Below are 20846 nucleotides of genomic sequence, written 5' to 3'. Positions count from 1 at the left end.
TCGTCGGGCTCGCCGTGACCTTGAGCATAGTTTGGCTGTCAGACATCCTCTATTAGTTGCAGACTTGCGGGCATCTCAAAGTCCTGCCATCTAGCGGTTGGAGGTTCAGGATATCCGTATGGGGCAAACGGATATTTTGCGGCTGCACTTGTCCCCGTTCACACGGTTTTGTTATGGTATCCCACCGGCGTCTGAAGACCAGAATGATCTGTGTGATATCGCGACAGCTCCGATGTTCATGGTGAAAGCGAACTGATTTATTGCTTTCCTATTCGGAGATATTCATTTAGTGACCTGCGTCCGAAGCCTGAATTTCGAGTTATGCTCCACTTAGGCATTGTTATTGTTTTACACAGAAACAAAAGTATGTCGCAGGAGCTCAACGCATTTATCTGCTTTTATGGCGTTGGTTGACACAAAATAAATGGAACCAAACGTAAGGCTGAACGCATCGAACTAACTGTGCGAACGCGTAATGCTAACGACCAGTCCAAACCTGGTGAGTCGTTCCCTTCCGTACGGTATCTGGTAGCGGCTGGACCACGGCCATCCTGGCGCCGGTAGGGCTCGTTCCGCGCCGCTGCTGATCCCGCCGGCGGCGCTGGCCAGGTCGCGGGTCACTGACGGTCCGAGGCCGGTCAGGCGGCACCGGGCCACCACCTCTGCCACGGCTGGGCGCGCCGCCACCTAGCGACCGGGTGGCCTGAACGGTCCGGGGCTGTGCCGGCCCCGGCCGGCCAGCCCGCGGCTACACCGGCTGCGAGTCTGACGTGCGCCGCGGCCAGCCGCCGCGGTCTCCCTGCCAAGAGCGCCGCCGGCTCGCCTGCCACGACCAGCTGACGATCACCTGACGACCAGCTGATCGGCGCGGGCGTCCAGCTGGCCGTCGCATGCCAGCTCGCTCACCACCAGGTGGCGGTACTGTATCGGCCCGTGATGACTGGGTGGCCAACAAATTGTCTTACCCTGGCCGTGATGGACAGCGGAAAAAGTCGCGGCTACCGGCTGGTGCCGGACCATCTGGACGTTGTCTGGCCACGGGACCAGTTCGCAGGCCGCCTATGAACCGGCAGCTCTTGCGCCGAGCACGATTTGTCCATATCGTGCGGACTGTGGCAGATCACATGCGCCTACCCTCACGTCACTGCTCCATCAGAGTCAGCGCATTGCACGTGTACGTTGGGCTTCAAACGTCGCGTGGGACGATGGTCTGTACGTCGGAGTATTGCACTCGAGCAAGCATCACCCTCAGCAGCTGACCCCAGCCAGTTCGCACGACCGCATTACCTGCCTCTACCGAGCTTGGGCTGGCCCGCTCACACCTATTCCGACGTGAGTTAATTTCGCCTGAGCCTATTAAAGCTCGCTACCTTAGACAGCCTGCTGACCTGAAACATGATGACCCTTTGCACCGCAGCCGGATCTCACATAGGACTCGACTCATCCTGTCCTGACCTGACCCAGCTTGAGTTCCTCCTCGCTACGCAGCCCCGTTAGGAACGGCCCATCTCAGCTGGCAGTCTGCGCACGGCTGCCTGCGGAAGTTCGTGGATTCCAGTCCACCTACTGGCCTAGAGTCTCGTCGCTTCACGCGATAATCAGCGTGAGAGATTGCGATGCGAATGATCTGGTGCTTTCAACGCGTCGTAAAGCCCCTCCCGCCCGCCAAACATCATCACCATTGCCCGCGGCGCTCCCTCCAGCTCGGGACGCGAACAACGCCAGCTGACCGGCGGCGCAGGATTCGCCACCACGTGACCGGGAGGACCACGTGGCCGGCGGGCCGCGTGGCCAGTCGAGCGTGACCAGCTCCATTGCCCCGGTGGCCTGGGCAGCTCCCGCCCGCCGAGACGAGGCCAGCCAGAGCGGACAGGCCGCGAATACGGGTCAGACGCGGCTGCGGGGCCAGGCCGGCCCGACTGGCACACAGCCGGGCCGTCCAGACACGCCGAGTTACGCGCCGCGGATATAGGTGAACGGCCAGGTCACGCTGATGAGACGGGTCACCGGTGGACGAGGCTGAGCCTTCACGCGGCCGACTGTATCGCTGGCGCCGAGTGCGCGCTGGTGTCGCGTGCGTGGTACCGCCGCTTGCGTGCGGGGAACCGCTGCTTGCGTGCGTGGTACCGCTGCTTGCGTGCGTGGTACCGCTGCTTGCATGCGGGGAACCGCTGTTTGCACTTAAAACATGCCGCTTTTTGGGAAGGAAAAGTTGCATAACTGGACATTTGAAGTGTGCCGAAATAGTGCCACAGAGAACAAGAATGTCGCTGTAACGTTTATCCAACCAAACGCTGATACATGAGAAGATACATGGCTTTTACTTGACATGTCATCAATGCTTCCACCTGTGAATTCACCAAAGTGAATTCACAATGAAGTCAATGCACCTGTGAATTCACGGTTGTATTCCCGCATTATAAGCTTGTTCACACATGGAGAAATATTCACGCCATTGTCTGGCATACAATGTGTGATTGGTGTAGTGTCCCCGCGTGATTCAGCGCACGACTCGCACCACGTCCTCCCACATACACACCGAGAGAGCTGACCCCTACCGAGGGCACCGCTTTGGTACGGTCACGTCCTAGAACTATCCGTGCCAGATGTGTCCCTCGCTGTCCGCTCGGACAGCTACGGTATTGGCTGTGGACAAAGTTCGTGAACGTTTGTCCCACGCGTGGTCAACCTGGCGGTGATTTTCCAGCTGAATTCATTTCCGTCACGTTTGACAGAAAAAAATGTGCCAAATATCGGCAGAAAACAGCATTGGCTATCTAACAAGACAGGAAGTAGAGTATGTAAGGCGGCACGCGTCTGAGCTCACAGACGGCCAGCAGACACCGGACGCTCGTGCCGCGGCGGTAATCAAACGGTGGCGACGGCAGCCAGTAATCGGCGCCGTGTTACCGTCTGTTCGCGGCGCCAGGTGGTTAAAACACAAGGATGGGCTCGACAGAGCTGCGCCGGTATGAGCAAGTTTCATAACATTTTTGAGGAATCGCTGCTTTCCAATGGCATGTGGTTCAAGAGGCGGCAGGCTCAAAGTTGGTCACCCACCATCTGGCCCGGAACTTTTAACAGCAAGAGGTACTGATAACCGAACCGCGAAAAGTCGGGAAATGGATTGGAGATAGTTAAATCTGATGGGTTCTCAAAAGTTTAAAGTCATCGCTCTTCCCTAAACTGAACTAGTTGCATGACGAAAGCACACCGGTTTAATCATAGCAAGTAAATCATGTTCACTTTATTGCAAACGGTATGATAGCTCACATTTTTTAGGGCCATTCTCGGGTTCGTAGTCAGTTGGTTTGTTCTTTTTTACTGAAAAAGATCAGCGTCTAGCATCAAACGAGAAAAGTAAAATGGGTCTCAAATATAGACAAACATAAGATCTGCCGTTAAGACCTGCCTGCCGTTGTTCGGCCAGCGCAGTCCACCTGCCCCAGCTAACGAGAACCTCCCTACCTCGTCTGGTGGTACCTCTCCCCCGTCCGACCGCGCCTATCTGTCTCCTCCTTGGCCCCCGCTCCTCGCTCCCACGTTCACCCCACCCCCTCCCTGATCCAGACGATCAGTGTACCGCAGACACGCGGGTCCATCTCCAGACTGAGCCAGACGTCACCGGTGGTCTGCTCCGCCGCCAGGCCGGCCACCTGGGCCCGCCGGGTGCCAGCGCACCGCAGATGTCTTGCGTGCGCCGGCCAGACCGCTTTCTTTTTCATTTCGGCTCCATATGCCCCACACGGGCCGCCGGCCGCGTCTCTTTTGTCCCAGGAACGGAAGCTGCCCGACGGCGCCTGAGCTGACTCCGAGACGGCGAGGTGTCGTCGGCCGACCGCTTGAGCCCGATGTCCACCACAAGATATAACAATGGGCACGCTTCATACACGTCGTCTTCAAAGCGGTGCAATACCCGTGCTTACGCTGTTAGTGATGATACATGCTCTTATAAAATGCCCTGCTGAGAACTACGGCTCCAAAGGGAAACAGAAAGACTGAGCGTATGAAGACAGCGAATAGCATGCATAAAACTGTTATAGAATGTCGCATCCACCAAAAAATGTTGTGCCTGTCGGTGATAGCAGGCACATTTAACTGCCAAGATACTCGTTTGACGAGTGTGTTGTGGTCGAGCTATGTTGGACCACGCCCGATTTTGCCGCTTAAAGTTGAGTTTTCACGCAAAAGAAAAGGTTTGACTGGCCAGGATTTCACTTGCAACATTAAACGCATTATCAAAAACATGTTTTTTGCATGGCCAACAGAACGATGTACATGTCGCATAAGATCCGCCGTGTGACGGGCATTTGAGAGGGATCACAGCCCGCCGCTGGCGCTGCGGAGGTTCGTGCCTCGAGGAGGTCGTCACGAGGTCAGAGTATCATGGCAGCTGACCTGTTGGTCGGGCGACGTCGGTCGGCGGGGGTGGCCCGCCGCCACGGCTCCCAGCCGCCAGCCCCGCTCTGCTGCGACACACGCGACGACTCCTCGGCCACCATCTGCCAGAGTACAGAGTCAGAGTCACCACCGAGTCAGGGGCGCCCACGCCACGCCGCAGAGGAGGGCAGTGAGGTTCGAAGAAGGAGGGGACCACGCCGTGCGCCCGGCGCTGGGCGACAGCGACGGAACCGGCCGACGGGGTAATCAAATATTGTCATTTTGAGTAAGGGCTTGCGCATCATGCTACCAGGCTTTACACAGCATCACGGGCTTTATACTCGGTGCTCAACATGTCAATGATGCCATTATTATGACATATCATTGTTGTCATTATTTTGTCTTAAAAAGACAGATTTCTGCTTATCTTCCAAAAGCTTCGCCCGACATCGCCAGGAGAGTTCGTGTCTTACCTCCCCGTCAAAGTTTACGTTGACCTGAGCCGCGGCAAAGTTAGCCATCGTCAGGATGCAGAGGCCGACGGCAGCCAGCGTTTCCGGACGAACACCGCAGATCCGGCGACTGAAAACAAACAGGCGGGGTCAGGTCACCACCCAGCCGAAGATCAGGCCCAACGACTGAAAACAAATAGGCGGGGTAAAGTAGCCGCCCAGGGGAAAATTGAAAGAGAGAAAGAGAGAGAGAGAGAGAGAGAGAGAGAGAGAGAGAGAGAGAGAGAGAGAGAGAGAGGAGAGAGAGAGAGAGAGAGAGAGAGAGAGGAGAGAGAGAGAGAGAGGAGAGAGAGAGAGAGTGAGAGAGAGAGTCCCCCTATCATGTATACCGCCCAGGAAAATGGGCGATAGACCGGCAACATTGTATCTAAAAATTAAAAATAGAACGTACTGTTCAGTTACCGCAGATGGGTGCAATGCCAGTCAACGTGTCTGGAGGGTGCTAGTATCGGGTTTGATACCCAGTAAGGCCTCCTGTTTGACCGAACACATTGATGGGGCGTGGCGAACAATAAGCATACGGTTGATCTGCCGTTCGGGCAGTCACATTCATGCACCAGGATCAGCGCGCCATGCCGAGTAAAGGCTGATGCTTTGGCGGTGAAATCTGGACCTGCCAAGCAGCCCTGCTGATCTCAGAATTCGATTTCATGACCGGATGTAGATCGCGCATCAAACCACAAAAAGTGATACACGCACAAAGCGTGGATAAAACGTGAGGTTTCTCCTGCTCCTCACATATTTGACGAAAGGCTTTAGCGATTTGGGCATATTAACTACCCGTAAGGCGCATGATGGCAAAAGAGTGCACGTACGATTTTGCAATGAAAGTGGAAATGGGGTATACAGAATTTTGCAATTTCACAACAAAACAAAAAATAAAAACATTTAGCACGCTTTTTGCATTGCATATAACAGCATCGTTTAACTTCAATCCACTCCAGTGGGTAAACACAATATTCCTATGGGTCTACCCAAATTTGTAACCGCCCACAATTATTCGCGTTGAAATCAACGCGTTTTAAAATTTGACAACGGCACGCGCGCCAACAATGCCTCCTCGACTACACACGCGCTATGCCATCAACCAGCTCTTGCTCATTTACACCATACGTGTGGTGAAACACGCATTTCTACATTCACGCTTACAGGCATTCCTAAAAGCGGCTCGGAAAGCATGCTGAAGTGGGACTACCATCCGTTCGCGGCAATGAAAGGCTTTCACTCCAGTGTCAAGGATTGCGAAATGCGTGCACGTGACAAACAAGCACGTGCGTGCGTGACGTCTAGAGAACAGCGCAGTAAAAAATAGATCCTGTCACTCGGCGTAATGAATTTCTCGATGTTGTCACGTTTCTTTTTCGCAGGCGTCTTGACCATTAGCGGAACTCCGCGCCAGCGCTCAGGTCGGATTAGCCATTGTTCCGCCAGCCGACGACGGCGCCACAAAGACCACCAATCCGACGTGGATGTATTGGCTAGTTTCAAATACCTTTACCGCAGCGCTGTCGCTCCTGGCGCGCGAGCCGGCACAAGAAGAAGAGGTCGCAGGTCAGGATACTACAGCCCTGGTTTGGTTTGCCCGCAGCTCGGCGAAAGTGGCTTTTTGAACACGTGCGAAATGTCCGTCTGATGGCGTTATGGGTGAGCTGGGTCATGGGAATCAGGTTACTCCACGGACAACACGGTCCCTGAGAGACACGGTGTCAGCTCGGGATCGGACCGTTCCTACGTAACATATGCGGGGACCTTTTTAGGCCCGCTGGGGTGGTTGGTTCTATAGTCAGCCTTGTGGCATAATGTGCATCAAGAAGAAGCACATGCGCTAATCCAGCATGCACAGCGTACAGTCGAATGCAGATTGGTCGGAAACGTGACAAGAAACGGCTGCTTACTTTTCCAAATATTGACATGTCTATTATCACATGCATCGATGGGTACTTTCAGAACAGGCCATTTCGTTCGGTGGCTGCTGCGTTCTCGCACGCTTCAGTGGTTGTAATGTCCGGCTTTATCTTCGATCGACGATCGGCTGGGAAAGGGAACCACATTCGTTTCGCAACTAGTCGAGTGCCCCGTCCTCTCGCCGTGCTGCCTGCGAAGTCTCGTCGAGTGCCCCGCCCTCTCGCCGTGCTGCCCGCAAAGTCTCGTCGAGTGCCCCGCCCTCTCGCCGTGCTGCCCGCAAAGTCTCGTCGAGTGTTCCGCCCTCTCGCCGTGCTGCCTGCGAAGTCTCGTCGAGTGCCGCGTCCTCTCGCCGTGCTGCCCGCGAAGTCTCGTCGAGTGTTCCGCCCTCTCGCCGTGCTGCCCGCAAAGTCTCGTCGAGTGTTCCGTCCTCTCGCCGTGCTGCCTGCGAAGTCTCGTCGAGTGCCCCGTCCTCTCGCCGTGCTGCCCGCGAAGTCTCGTCGAGTGTTCCGTCCTCTCGCCGTGCTGCCCGCGAAGTCTCGTCGAGTGCCCCGTCCTCTCACCGTGCTGCCCGCGAAGTCCCGTCGAGTGTTCCGTCCTCTCACCGTGCTGCCCGCGAAGTCTCGTCGAGTGTCCCGCCCTCCTGCCATGCTGCCCGCGAAGTCGAGTAAGCGGCCGACAGACTCCTGTGTCGCGTCGCATTTCCAACCCGAGCGCGTTGTACCGCCGCTGCAGTCGGCTGCTTGGATGGTCAGCACCACGAGCGATACAACCGCAGTCGGCGGAGAACGACACGACGTCCCGTCGGTGGTGTGCGACGTCGAAACTCTTCATGGTTCGTGCGTTGGGAACGGGGCGATGCAGAGATCGGGGACACTTGTGCGCATCGTGCTGACTCGTGTATATGGCATATCGTATATCGCACGGACGTATATCGTACGTCCTTTCTTAAAACGACTCAACCACGGGAATGATGTCTCGAAAGATCCGCAGCAAAACTACCTGTCGACTGTCTGCTGGCCTCTCAAAACGACAATGGAGTGCTTTCGTTCGAAATCGGTCGGTGCGCGAAACATGTTAGTGCCGCGGGTCATAAGTTTAGAAGAACACAAGGGGTTTTTAAGCGTTCTTTCCGTACAATGCCATGCAGGCGCAATGTTCAAAATCTGGAAATGTTGGAGCGGGCCTGATCCCGTTTTCCGTCTCCTTGCAACAAAGTCCATGAGTGTTCAAAGTGAATAGTTCCTCTTAACTGGATACAACACCTCCCGTTGGAGCGCTCTACACAAATGTCTTCTCCCTTGGTTTTACTTAGAGCGGTATGGGTTTTACCCACGGGTTTAGCCGAAAATGGTCGGCGAGCGCAGCGTGTATTCAGTGCGCCGTGCAACAGCATCTTCGCATCCCCGAAGAGAAAACATCCGCCAATGAGTCTGTCCGCGCCGTCCCGTTCCACGCAAGCTCCTGGCCGGGCTCGAGGAATCTAGACCACCGCCTGGGCTCGGTCACCGGCCGGCGGACACGCCGCCGTCTCCTCACGCGCCGACCACGTGCGGTGCTCCTGTGTCGCGGCCGCGGCCGCAGAGTCGTCCACTGTCGGCACCGTGAATGGCCGCAAATAAGCCGGGTGACTGGACGCGCGCTGCGCCGCGGCATCTGGTGGCAGCTGTCGGTCGGCCAGTGTCGCCGCGTCGGCAGACGGCGCCCCGAACTGTCACAGCGCCGCCGCCGGCTCACCGCCGAATCAAGGCCACGCCGATTTCACGCGCCGGCGTCTGCCGACCTGCCGCGATCTGCCGCGAGATCGGGGCGGCCGCGTCCAGGCGGACCGACCGCCGGCTGCCGGATCGTCCCGCGGTCGGCACCGACGGCGGCGGCGGCGGAGGTGGCGGCGGGGGTGGCGGCGGCCCGGTTAGCCGGCCGGCGCGCGTCGCCGCTGGGTCGCGGATCCGCGACCGGGCGAGGTGGGCTCGCCAACCGAGTGCCGGACCGAAGACGGGCCGGTACGAGCTTGGACCGGAGAAGGGCCGGCACGAGCCGGGGCTGAAGACAGGCCGGTACGAGCCCAGACTGGGGACGGGCCGGCACGAGCCGGGACGGCAGCTGCGCCGTGTCCTCGTCCGTCGGTGCCTAGGTCAGCTGCGGCTGCCTGACGTGCTCCCAATTTCCAGCGCCTGGTGTTGGCCTGACTGCAATTAGTCGCTGTTTAGCTTTAATATCTTCTCTCAGTGGGGCAGTTATTCACGGCAGGTTTGGACTTTTTCTGTTGAAGTGAGTGGCTGTCACAGGAAGCGGATCAGAAGGCTGGCCTTTTCACAAAGCTTGCACGCCAGGTATGTTCAAAAGATAAAAAAGTCACCCGGACAACACGACAGAGGGCGCAGCAGGCTCACGCTTCCCCGGGCCTCGTCAGCGGGCGGCTGTTTGACCACAGCTCGTCAGCGGGCGGCTGTTTGACCACAGCTCGTCAGCGGGTGGCTGTTTGGCCACAGCTCGTCAGCGGGCGGCTGTTTGACCACGGCTCGTCAGCGTGCGGCTGTTTGACCACAGCTCGTCAGCGGGTGGCTGTTTGACCACGGCTCGTCAGCGGGCGGCTGTTTGACCACGGCTCGTCAGCGGGCGGCTGTTTGACCACGGCTCGTCAGCGGGCGGCTGTTTGACCACAGCTCGTCAGCGGGCGGCTGTTTGACCACGGCTCGCGGTGCGCTCGTCAACACCGCATTGCCTCGCTGACGGGGAACGGTGTGCTGACGCGCGCTGGCACGGCTCGGCGCGCCACGCCACGGCACGGGCTCAGCGTCGGTCGCACGCTCTAGTTGCCGCGAAACTCACCACACCGCCGGCGCCCTCCGGGCATCGAGTCGAGCCGCTGCTCAAGACGCGAGTGTGGACGCGGACGGACGGCCTGGGGTGAGGGGGGGGGGGAGGCAGCTGTGAAGTGCTTCCGAAGCAGTTCACGGCTGCTTGCCTACGGCAGCATCAACACTTGCTACGTGAGCGATAGTCACGTGGTTTTGCTTGTTTGTGAACGAGTAAGTAAGCCGTTCACGGTCTGTCGAAGCTTAAGATGGCGGTGGGGTTGTTTTTTGGTGGAGAAGTGAGAGGGTTGAAGTAAGGTAGTTCCCAATGACGGTGCGCGTGAAGGGATGTCGAAGCAAGGCGTCGCAGTTTGACTGGCAGCGCTTGGGCAGCGATCGGCCCACATTACAACAGCACTGAATCCCCTTTCGCAGTAACGCAGGCGTGTGAGAGGGCCGTAATCGAGGACAGCGATATTCAGGAGAGTGTTCCCGACGCGAACACAGAAATATTCCAAGCTGCTCTATCACTGTGCGGTCGGTGTTTCGCCTCGCAGCCAATGGACAAGTTCCAAACTCGATTTGTAATTATCCAGAATTTTCCATTCATTTTTATGTTGCACACGCCCATCCTTACCACTTCCCCGGACAGCTCCGACCAGCAGGTGCTCAAATTCAGTGGTGAATCATTTTGACTTCAGCGCGAGCAGAGCCGGGATTCATTGCAAAGGGTGGCGAAGGGGGTTCGAAGGCAACATGAACCACGCGGGGGGGGGGGGGGGCGCGTTTGTAAACCACCCATATACGAGCAATGTGAACACACCCTGCTGCGAGATAAGATAAAGAGATGTCGGATAAAGAACACTTCACAACACATCTGTCAAGAGAGGCTTTGTACATCCACATACAAAAATACCGGGCTGTTAATCGGATGGCAGACACGGCCTTCGGCGCGGCCTATGAGACATGCGCCTCAAAGAACAAACTGGTCAGTAGCTTGTGATCGTGCGGTACTGATCGGCACGTGAGCTGTGTGCGCATTATGTTCGGCACTGCTTGATGTCTTGTCGGTGTTGACGTGCCCATTGTTTGCAGGATGTTTGGTCTTCTTGTTTGCTTTACCAGTGTTTTGGCTCATTGACTGGCTGTCAGACAGACAGTCTCGGTCAGGCAGTCATTCATTCAGACTGTCAGTCAGTGTGTCATAGGTAAGAAATCAGCTGTGTTCAGATGGTTTGATAGGCCAGACATTTCTACTGTCAATGGAATGTTCCCCAGCTTGCTTTCCTTATCGGCAGAACTAGAATGTCATCAATAATATTCATCCTGCATGTCTATCAACCGTCAGCTTTAAGAATGATTGAAATCAATCTAGCTTTGAGCCATGCACCAAAACATTATTCTTGAAATCGACCCAATGTGAGGACTGACATCCGAAAAAGAGAATACATAAAAAGCAACTGAAGCCTCAGAGACGCCATCACATGACAACTTGCGATGCGGTGAAGAATTGTTCCATATCATGCCTCAGCCGCTCGGTTAGCGATCTGCAAATGCCATAGTTGCTCACGGCAATGTGCGATAACATGTCCAAACAATGGCTATCAAATGCCAGGATTTTTCCGAAGAGTACGCGAGCTCTTGACAAGTGCCCAATCACCATACTGGGTAGCTTAGCGCCGCCAGCGAGAAGAGAAAACGTCACACTTCCTAGCGGGGAGGCAGCTGTGTTCTGGCTGGCGGGCCCGGTGCGCTACTCAAGCACGCGCTCATTATCCCAGCTCGTCACACCGGCACCCGCTGGTCCGTGACAACGGAGTTCACCTGGGAACGGGAGACCGCTCGCGGCTGCTGCACGTGCAACTGAAGCTGGCCGCGTATTCCGCCACATCACTGGGACCGACGGCGTGGCCGCGGACTGGACGAACAGCAGGCAGAACGCGGAGATACGAGGCGCCGGGGGCACAGTCTCGCACGGCAGCGAGGGGTGCCGGACCGAGCCGATGACCGCCGATATCACTTTCTACGAAAATATTTCTATGGTATCTCCGTTCAATCACTTTCTGAGGCATGTCATTAGCGTTATAATTTGTCGTGCTAATTGTAGCGTTTCGGACATCCTATCCGGGTATATGGAACCACGGAAATCACGGAGGTGATTAACGCAGCAGCCCGACTTGAAAAACAAGACACAGAGTTCATTAGCTGAGCACTGCTGCCGTAGGCGGGATATATCCGACGGCGGGAGGCGCAGACTGATTGGCTCACTTCCCTACCCGGCGGCTTCTATTTGGACGTCCCGGCGTCCTCTTGCAGCAACCCTTCATGGAGGGGGTCAAGGACCAGGGACAGCCCTAGCGGGTTGTACACAGTAGGTACAAACCAATCCGATATTGCCACTTGTTAACCACGACCGGCGCAAAGGCCCTTCCTTTGCTTTACAATGAATGGAGTGACTGATGATACGCGCTGATTGTGGTCCATTTAGGATTCCGCCTCGGGGGAGCCAAATCGGATCATAGGGGCCATTTGACATGTTGTCACGTGTATTTGCCACTTGCTATATACATGCGCCATGAACACGCACTGTCCATCAATTCCGTAAAGGGAAGGTACGCTCCCCCGGGGGCCACTACGTACGTATACCCCTGTTTTGAAGCTCGGAGTCCATGTCTGCGTCTGCGGGTGGCTCCTCGCTTGACCTCAATCCACATCATGCATCGCGCCTTCGTTCGGGCGCGGAGCCTCTAATAACCGGTGTCGGGCCGCCGAACCTGTGCTGCCGACTCATGGCGCATTGACCCATTCATGGACAGGCTGCACCGGGCCTCCTGATGATCACTGCCCGACCTGTTTCGTGGTACGCGGTTCATTAACCTTATCCGGACACAGAGATCAGCTACACCTCATTTGATACAAGTTTCACCCTAAAAGTTGCGCCAATGTTTTGTTGGTTTGAGAGAAATCCATATGGACGATTGCATATGAATTTCTAACTTTGCTTTTGCAAGTTTTGTATGCGCCGAGAAGCGTCACGTGCTTTCTGGTTAAGGTTCTTATCATGGCGTTTCATTTGAACCAGCAAGGCCGGGGATGCAGGTCCCCCTTTGGACGTTTTGCGATGTCGACGCCGTACCCGGAATCCCGTTCACTTCATGCGTTCCCTACCACTGTCAGTCCCCAACCCTGGTCCACTCCCTGCTGTTCCCGCGCTGCCCTCGTGTCGACACCAGCCACGGAGGACGTGCCCACTCTCCTGTTCCTCTTGCGCTGTACCCGTATCGACACCAGCCACGGGGGCCGTGTCTGTTCCCCTGTTCCTTCTGCACTGTCCCCGTATCAACACCAGCCACGGAGGACGTGCCCACTCCCTGCTCCTCCCGCGCTGTCCTCGTGTCGACACCGGGCGCGGGGACGTGCCTGCGCACCTGCCGTGCCCGCCCGGCCGTGCAATGGTCCCTTGCCGGTTGGCTGGTCGCGACGCCGACGTGCGATCGCTCCGGTGGACCCGCGCCCAGAGAAAGCGCTGATCCATTTGCCCACTTGGCGGCGCCACTGAGGCGTGACGGCCGGACGGACGGACGGACGGCGGTCGCACCGGGCCGGGCCGAGGGGCGGGCCTGGCGCCGGGGCGCGACACAGGGCTGACAGAAGGGCGGCAGCGGCCGGCTACGGCACCGCAATCGTCAAGGGAAGAGGCGGGAGGCGGAGCGGGAGAAGGCAAGACTGGGGCCGGACACGGTGACGAGGGAACAAAATGGAGGTGGGATGTGGGTCCAGCGAGGACGAGAATGGGGGCAATGTACAGGAACAGAGAGGGCGGCTGTTAAAACGGCGGGAGCGGAGTATCAAGCCAGGATAGGGCTGCGTACGAGATACGGTGGCGGTGGTGAGCGGGACTGGGAGTGGCACACGGATATGCATCGGTGCCCGGATGTGACGTGGTCTCGCAAATAACAAGTACTGTAATTGGGACGTTGGGAGAGGGACATGACTTAATTGGTGAGGGACATGGGAAATAACTGCAGACGAATGTGTAATTGAACTGAGCACAAGATGCTGGACAGAAGTACAAACAACTTGAACTTGGAAATTACTGATGAAACAAAACGTAGCCATACCGACAGTTTAGCATGTGAGTCACAAGCACACTGCATTTTGCTGACATACCAACAGCGTGCGAAGCTGCAATGCCTCTCACAGCACCGAGAAGAACAGCCGTAGCAAAAACTGTATTACGCTATCCCGAGGAGCAGTGTAGACTGCAGACTCGACGCGGCACTGGCAGTGAGAAGCACACGGACCGGGCTGAGGGCGAGACATGGGACGGGATTGTGGTCACCGTGGGTACGGGACATTACGCTATCCTGAGGAGCAGTGTAGACTGCAGACTCGACGCGGCACTGGCAGTGGGAAGCACACGGACCGGGCTGAGGGCGAGACATGGGACGGATTGGCAGTCACCGTGGGTACGGGGCACGGATATCGGCACGCCAAGGGTACAAGGCATGGACGCCCGGACGCCTCGAGTACAGGGCACGGACATCTGGACGCTATGGGCAGAGGGCACGGACTTCCAGACGCCTTGGGTACAAGGCACAGGCATTCGAACACCATGGGTGGACACGGACCTGCATCGGTGTACGGACAGGACCAGAGGAGGGCATGGAAAGGCTGAGATGAGTCGGGAGTCCCGACAGTCCCGGCAGTCCCGACTCGGGACTGTGGGAACACTAGAGGACTGCGGATGGCGGGACCATATAACATGTTGGGATGCCGGGGCGAACATGACATCAGGTTGTCATGTTGTCCCGCGTCTGGAACAGGTGGAGATGCAACAGTAGGAGTGGGTCAAAAGTGATGGCCAAAATAAGTTGTGATGTGCAAAAGCAAGTATACAAATGAAGCGAGTTGGTACAAATATGAAACGACCGCGGGCAAAATTTCACTGAATAAGCTTCTATAAATGGAGCGAGAGCATTGCATGAACTTGTACGATGTGTGGAGACCTTACACAGTACTGTGCGTGATCCACCAGCAAGGTGGATCTTACCAAGACCGTTAGGGGTCCGTTTTGATCGTGGCAAATCGTTCTACCAAAAGCCTCTAAGTCATTTGGTGTGGTATCTGATAGCGCAGTTAAGCGTTATCTACCTGGACATTTCAATTCAGTGTCAACAGCGGTTATCCTAAGCGCCAAGTGACAAGTTATATGTCATACCACGACAACTACGGTCCATGAATGCCTCCATGCCGCTGTGGTGGGGCTCGCGTCTGTCCATTGCTTTGCAGTGCGCTACATCGCGTTGCACCAATAGGGCTCGATCTGAACCAGGCAAAAGTTTTACTTGACCGACAAGTAAAACGTTAGCAGAGTCAGAGCTTCGCGAACAGAACAAGACCCAACGACTGGTCAGCGACGAGCGGTAAAGCTCACGGCTTTCATCCCCCGTGATATCAGCTGTTTAGGGATGAGCGGTAAGACTCACGGCTCTTTTTCTCCGCCCCCCCCCCCCCCGTGACATCAGCTGTTTAGGGATGAGCGGTAAGACTCACGGCTCTTTTTCTCCGCCCCCCCCCCCGTGACATCAGCTGTTTAGGGATGAGCGGTAAGACTCACGGCTCTTTTTCTCCGCCCCCCCCCCCCCGTGACATCAGCTGTTTAGGGATGAGCGGTAAGACTCACAGCTCTTTTTCTCCGCCCCCCCCCCCCCCGTGACATCAGCTGTTTAGGGATGAGCGGTAAGACTCACAGCTCTTTTTCTCCGCCCCCCCCCCCCCCCCCCCGTGACATCAGCTGGTCAGGGACGAGCGATAAGGCTCATGGCTTTCTTTTCCCCTGACATCAGATGGCCAGGGACTAGCGGCAAGACTCACAGCTCCTTTTCCCGTGACATTAGCATGGCCAGGGACTAGTGGTAAGACTCACAGCTCCTTTTCCCCTGACATCAGATGGCCAGGGACTAGCGGTAAGACTCACAGCTCCTTTTCCCGTGACATTAGCATGGCCAGGGACTAGTGGTAAGACTCACAGCTCCTTTTCCCGTGACATTAGCATGGTCACGGACTAGTGGTAACACTCACAGTTCCTTTTCCCGTGACATTAGCATGGTCACGGACTAGCGGCAAGACTCACAGCTCCTTTTCCCGTGACATTAGCATGGTCAGGGACTAGTGGTAAGACTCACAGCTCCTTTTCCCGTGACATTAGCATGGTCAGGGACTAGCGGCAAGACTTGCAGCTCCTTTTCCCGTGACATTAGCATGGTCAGGGACTAGCGGTAAGACTCGCAGCTCCTTTTCCCGTGACATTAGCATGGTCAGGGACTAGCGGTAAGGCTCACAGCTCCTTTTCCCGTGACATTAGCATGGTCAGGGACTAGCGGTAAGACTCGCAGCTCCTTTTCCCGTGACATTAGCATGGTCAGGGACTAGCGGTAAGACTCGCAGCTCCTTTTCCCGTGACATTAGCATGGTCAGCGACCAGTGGTAAGGCTCACAGCTTTCTTCCCCCACAGTAGATTTGCTCTGAACCTGTTTGTTCATCCACAAGACCTGACTTGGGCCATCTCTCGGAGCATCTTAACAGAGCCGCCAGTCCGCGTAATTCAGTGACTCACAACTCAGGCATCGACGCATATCTGTTAATGTTCAGGAAGGACAGTTTGCTTTCACTTCCTCTCTCCTTTAAATCTCTCGTCTCTCACGACCGAGCCCCGAGCAGCGTCTCTCCACCTCTCGCCTGTTATGCCCTTCCGCTTCTCTTTCGTTCCGTCGCCCCGTTACTCAGACCGTGTCTGTTTCACTTTCGCGCCCGCCGGAGCAGCCGGCGCAGTGAATCGCATCATCCAGTGGAGCAGGGCCTTCCTACATTGACGTCCAGGAAATTGACTGAGATTGGGCTGGCCTGTCCGTCACCCTGTCACCCGAGCTGCGACCTCGCCAGGGGCACACCCACACATCATGGTTCCAGCCTGCTGGCTATGGTCCAGGCACAAAGATGGGCCAATCTTTTCAAACCCTCTGGGGTCCGACCTCCTCCGCCCCCCCCCCCCCCCCCCTCCCGTGATGGCGACGCCGATGGATCCCGCGGCGTTCTGCATGCCTGCACCACGTCTGTAGGTCTGGCCATTACCGGGCGTCTCCTCTTTAGGCTACCGTGTAACATGTGATTTCCCCAATTATCCGTGAGTACTCAGTCGCGAGGAGAGAGCGACAGTCCGGGAGCCCCTGCCTTTGGCACAGTTCGCTGCTCCAGAACCCAAACATAGGGCGTGGGCCAGTTACTTAACGGCTTACAGGCCACTTCTCCACCCGGAATGTGTCCATCCTCGCGCACGAAGTAGCTTGGCATGCTGACTTACTGACTATCGGGCGCAATGAAATCGTTTGGTTACTTACGGCACCTTCACCCGCACCTTCACTACCAACAGCAACGCTGCACGTCCCTATCAGGGCTTCGAAACTCATCGTTTCTGAACGATCAGCCGTCAAGCGACACACCAGACAGCTCAATATTTCAGGAAAATCGTTTTCCGTCAAAGATGGTTTCAGTGATGCGAATGTAAGGCGATCGAACGCTTGGCATGCCAGGACGGGGCAAAACACGCTCTTAGCAACTTTAATGTAGTCGCTACAAGTTTCCTCTTTTGGCGGACCCGACAAAAATGCTCAATGTTGGACCGAAGCCCTTCCTCCATGCCATTCAAGGGAAGTACACGTTAAGGTCGGTCCGTATAAGGACGCGCCTCGGGTTACTGCCCCCCAGTCACCCCGAGTGCCCTGTTCCCAGTTACCCCGAGGCCCCGTTGCTCCGACAACTACTGGTGGCAGCGTCGGTTGAGGGGAACCGTGCGCCCCTCAAGACGGACTCGAGCCTCTTTAGCTGCCGTGATACCACGGCCTGGATCGCCCGTCTCCGTGACGGGGCGTCGGACCTATATCAAGCCAACGGCAAGGGTGTTGACTTCTCTGGACATGCCATCGTCCAGCAGCGTCGTCCCAGTGCTCAGTTTCGCGTAGCATCACCTGCCCAGGAGCCAACCCACCAGCTGCGCTGGACTGCGGCGGACCCGGCCAACACCGCACGGCCGACCAGCTTTTGCGGAGTGTGATTTACTCAAACCGGCGAGGGATTAGCTGCCAACAGCGTCGTGATGATGATGATGATTTGGGGTTTTAGGGCGCATCGACTGCTGTAGGTCATGCAGCGCCCATGGTTGCCAACAGCGTCAAGAAAGTAGCAACGAATTCCAAAAATGTCTGCTCTTTCAAAATGGACGCGATAAAGACCAAAACTTCAGACACGGTAAAATTTATATAAACTCTTGTAATGTTGATCCCTTTGCCCAGCATAACAAAAACAAGAAAGGGCCAAGCGGTGGAAATTGTACCGTAAAATTTTGTATTCATCAGCTCTCGTACAATGTATCATGTGCCGTGTGTCAACTAATTATTCCGTGCTGGCGTCTCCTAAATTTTCGAGAGTCTTGCACGTGCCTTCTGATTGTTATTGACATTTTGCACTTCGTTATGTGCCTTACTGACTTTTGATAGTAACGGTATTCACATCAGGTATGAACATTCAAGTACGTGCTACATCGTGGTTAACTCGCTGAAATTTATGCATGTATATGATTCCAGACAGAGTAGCTGAAGCGGCCAGAGATGGTCACGATGGTCCTGCCAAAGAGCAGCGAATCATCCAGCTGTGGACTCCAGGATCTTGACGAGCACGCGAGGCGGCCTGGCAATGGTCATTTTTCCAGAACATTTAAGGCCATTCAAGCCAACACGGCATGCAGTGGGTGTAATTATCACGAATAAACTTACTTGTCTGTTCGCACCATACTTGCAATGTCCACACCTTTAAATTTTCTCTTCGTGCGTGCCCAGGCGGTCGCTTTCTTTAGTGTGGTCGCTTCGGTTCCCTACGCTTCCCTGGGGAGGGAAGACACGTGGCGCCGAAGGTGTCCTCTCCGCGTCATACAAAGGAAGCACACACCATGACCAGTCTGTAATAGGACGCGCCCAGGGTTACGGCCCCGTCACCCCGAGGTGACCGGCTCTCGCTCATCTGGTTCTGGCACCACTACAGGGAAGACGGGCAGCTGCCCGGCCGCGCGTCCAATGATGCGGTATGCGCGGCCTTGGCTATTATACAACATTACAGCCTTCGCATGCGCGCGTCCAACCCACGGACATCCTGAAAACCCGGACTGCAATGTGTCCGGCACTGTCTTCCAGGGACATGTGCGCACGATGCACGCAACAGTGGTCCCAGAGTGGGCGCGTGTGGATCAGTGTATATTGGGGGCCTGTTGTAAGCAAACACCAGTGTCGTCTGATCAGCCCTTCGCGTAGCATTTCTTAATAGCCCCAAAAATACCGAACGGAGCGATATGACGCTCACGGACCTGATAACACCTCATTAATGTGGCTTTTCCATTTACATTTTCGTTTTGCATACATTCCAAAGCGATGTTATAGTTCAACAGCCTAACACGGCACGCGGTTGAAACTTCAAAGACGTACTAGATCCGCTTTTTTCGCGGTTGATCAAAGGGTTCAGGGTATACCTTTCTTCCAAAGAAAGCCAGCAGTTTCACGAAACTCCTGCGCTAGTTTAACATCTCCTAAACGTGATGTGGCCAGTGTCATGGCAGTAAGGTGTAAGCGACGGAAAAACGCAGCCGCCGCTTGGCCTGATCAATCAAAGCTCTTCGTCTTTCAGTCGTTGTGCCAGCGTACCCAACCAGCTGCTGTACCTATCTCTCTGTTATTCTCTGCAATTTGTACCTGTTGTATTTCTGCTGCTGTGCATTCCACTTCTGCTGCAGAGATGAAGTACACTGCGCGTAATCATTCCCGTATGCATACACAGTGACGCGAGACCCGCTGACGACAGCACAACACCCGCGCGACCCTCCGACAGCACGCTCAGATAACGCACATGCATGCTGGATCTGGAGCCTCAGTTACCACGCATTCATATGTTGCACTCCCCCCTACCATGATTGCAGGCGATAGAAGTGCAACGTCAGGGCGTGTTCGTGTCCAGGGTTCGCTTCCCCACCAAACAAACCCGAGCCGTTTATCAAGGCGGCACCAGTCACGACTTCACGAAGTGTGACAGAGCAGGTGAACGCATCTGTTGAACTTTTCGATATTTAATTGTTGCTACCTGTCGATATTCGGTCTATTGCGGAAATTACCGGCTTATACCTAATTAGGCGACCATTGTAAAGTGAGGTCGAACAGGTCAAAAGCGACATTAAAGACGCTGGTAATCGTTTTTGTTCCACTTCGTGCATCAGTTTTCAAGGTACACTTGTACCGCGAGGAATGGACAGAGGGAGGAAGTGCACCGGGCTGAGAACAAACCACATCAGATGAGCTGCCACACACGTTCCAGTGTCCGTGGCACGCGAAAGGAACGGAGGGAGGAAGTGCACCGGCTTGAGGACAAGCCACATCAGGTGACCTGTCGCACACGCTTTGTTAGAGAGCTGAACTGCTCCCCGGGAACGCACGCTCACTTGGCGGTAACGCCAGGTGATGGCTACGTATAGCAAGGTCGTCGGGATCGAACAAAGGTTGCATATAGTGCGAGTAATACACGTGTGCAGTAATACAGCAAATGTAGTGAATAAAAATAAGATATAGTACATTATGTCTCAATTGCTAGTACTGATGCGCAGCCGTGCAGCAAATACGATGTAGCGGGAGGCTGAGCAATGATTGGAAGCAAAAACAAAACAACAAAATAAATTTCCAACTGCCTAAAATGTACCGATTTTGTACATTCCCATGGCTAGTTGGATACCTTGATGTTGTTCTGTGCGAACAAGCGAAACCAACATCCTGCACAGAGAAACGTCAGATTTAGCTTCACAAGCTAACTCCACCTCACCTTCCCATCGTTGCACAGTTCTGCTGCTGTCCCGTCTCGCAGAAGCGCCGTTTGTCGTCACGTTCGATTCCGGTTGTCAGAGTCACACTCGCGCGCCCATACCAGCGCATAGCCTTCGCTCGACCGACTCCAGCGCTCCTACCCGAGTCCTCCCTGCTCTGCCCGCGGCCGGCTCCTGCCAGTCGTCCTGTCCCTCCGGTGCCGGCCTCTGCACGTGCGACCCGGCGTCGGGGCTCTGCTGTAGTGACTGAACGGTGCCCGGCGCGTGGCCGCAGCCGCTGTCGCGTCTGCTCGGCACGCGTCTCTCGCGCCAGGGAGCTGGCCTACGGTGGACCGACCCGC

The 20846-nt window shown here is 55.7% G+C and overlaps 1 protein-coding gene across 1 annotated transcript in view; it reads right to left on the bottom strand.

Moving 5' to 3' along the window:
- LOC119098857 (uncharacterized) overlaps positions 1–20846 on the bottom strand; it is a 23555-nt gene extending 2709 nt beyond the window's left edge. The window contains exons 1-3 of the mRNA XM_037221905.1: positions 20505–20846; positions 4854–4962; positions 4399–4502 (exon numbers count right to left, since the gene is read on the bottom strand). Of these exons, the coding sequence (XP_037077800.1) occupies positions 4399–4502; positions 4854–4962; positions 20505–20614 (323 nt within the window). The 5' untranslated portion in view covers positions 20615–20846. The remainder of the gene's footprint in view (positions 1–4398; positions 4503–4853; positions 4963–20504) is intronic.

This window comes from Pollicipes pollicipes, unplaced genomic scaffold (assembly GCF_011947565.3).
Source record: "Pollicipes pollicipes isolate AB1234 unplaced genomic scaffold, Ppol_2.1 Scaffold_2555;HRSCAF=2994_pilon_pilon_pilon, whole genome shotgun sequence".
In the NCBI taxonomy this organism is placed as follows: domain Eukaryota; kingdom Metazoa; phylum Arthropoda; class Thecostraca; order Pollicipedomorpha; family Pollicipedidae; genus Pollicipes; species Pollicipes pollicipes.
Note: the sequence above shows the minus strand (reverse complement) of the source record. Positions and strands in the feature narration are given on the sequence as shown.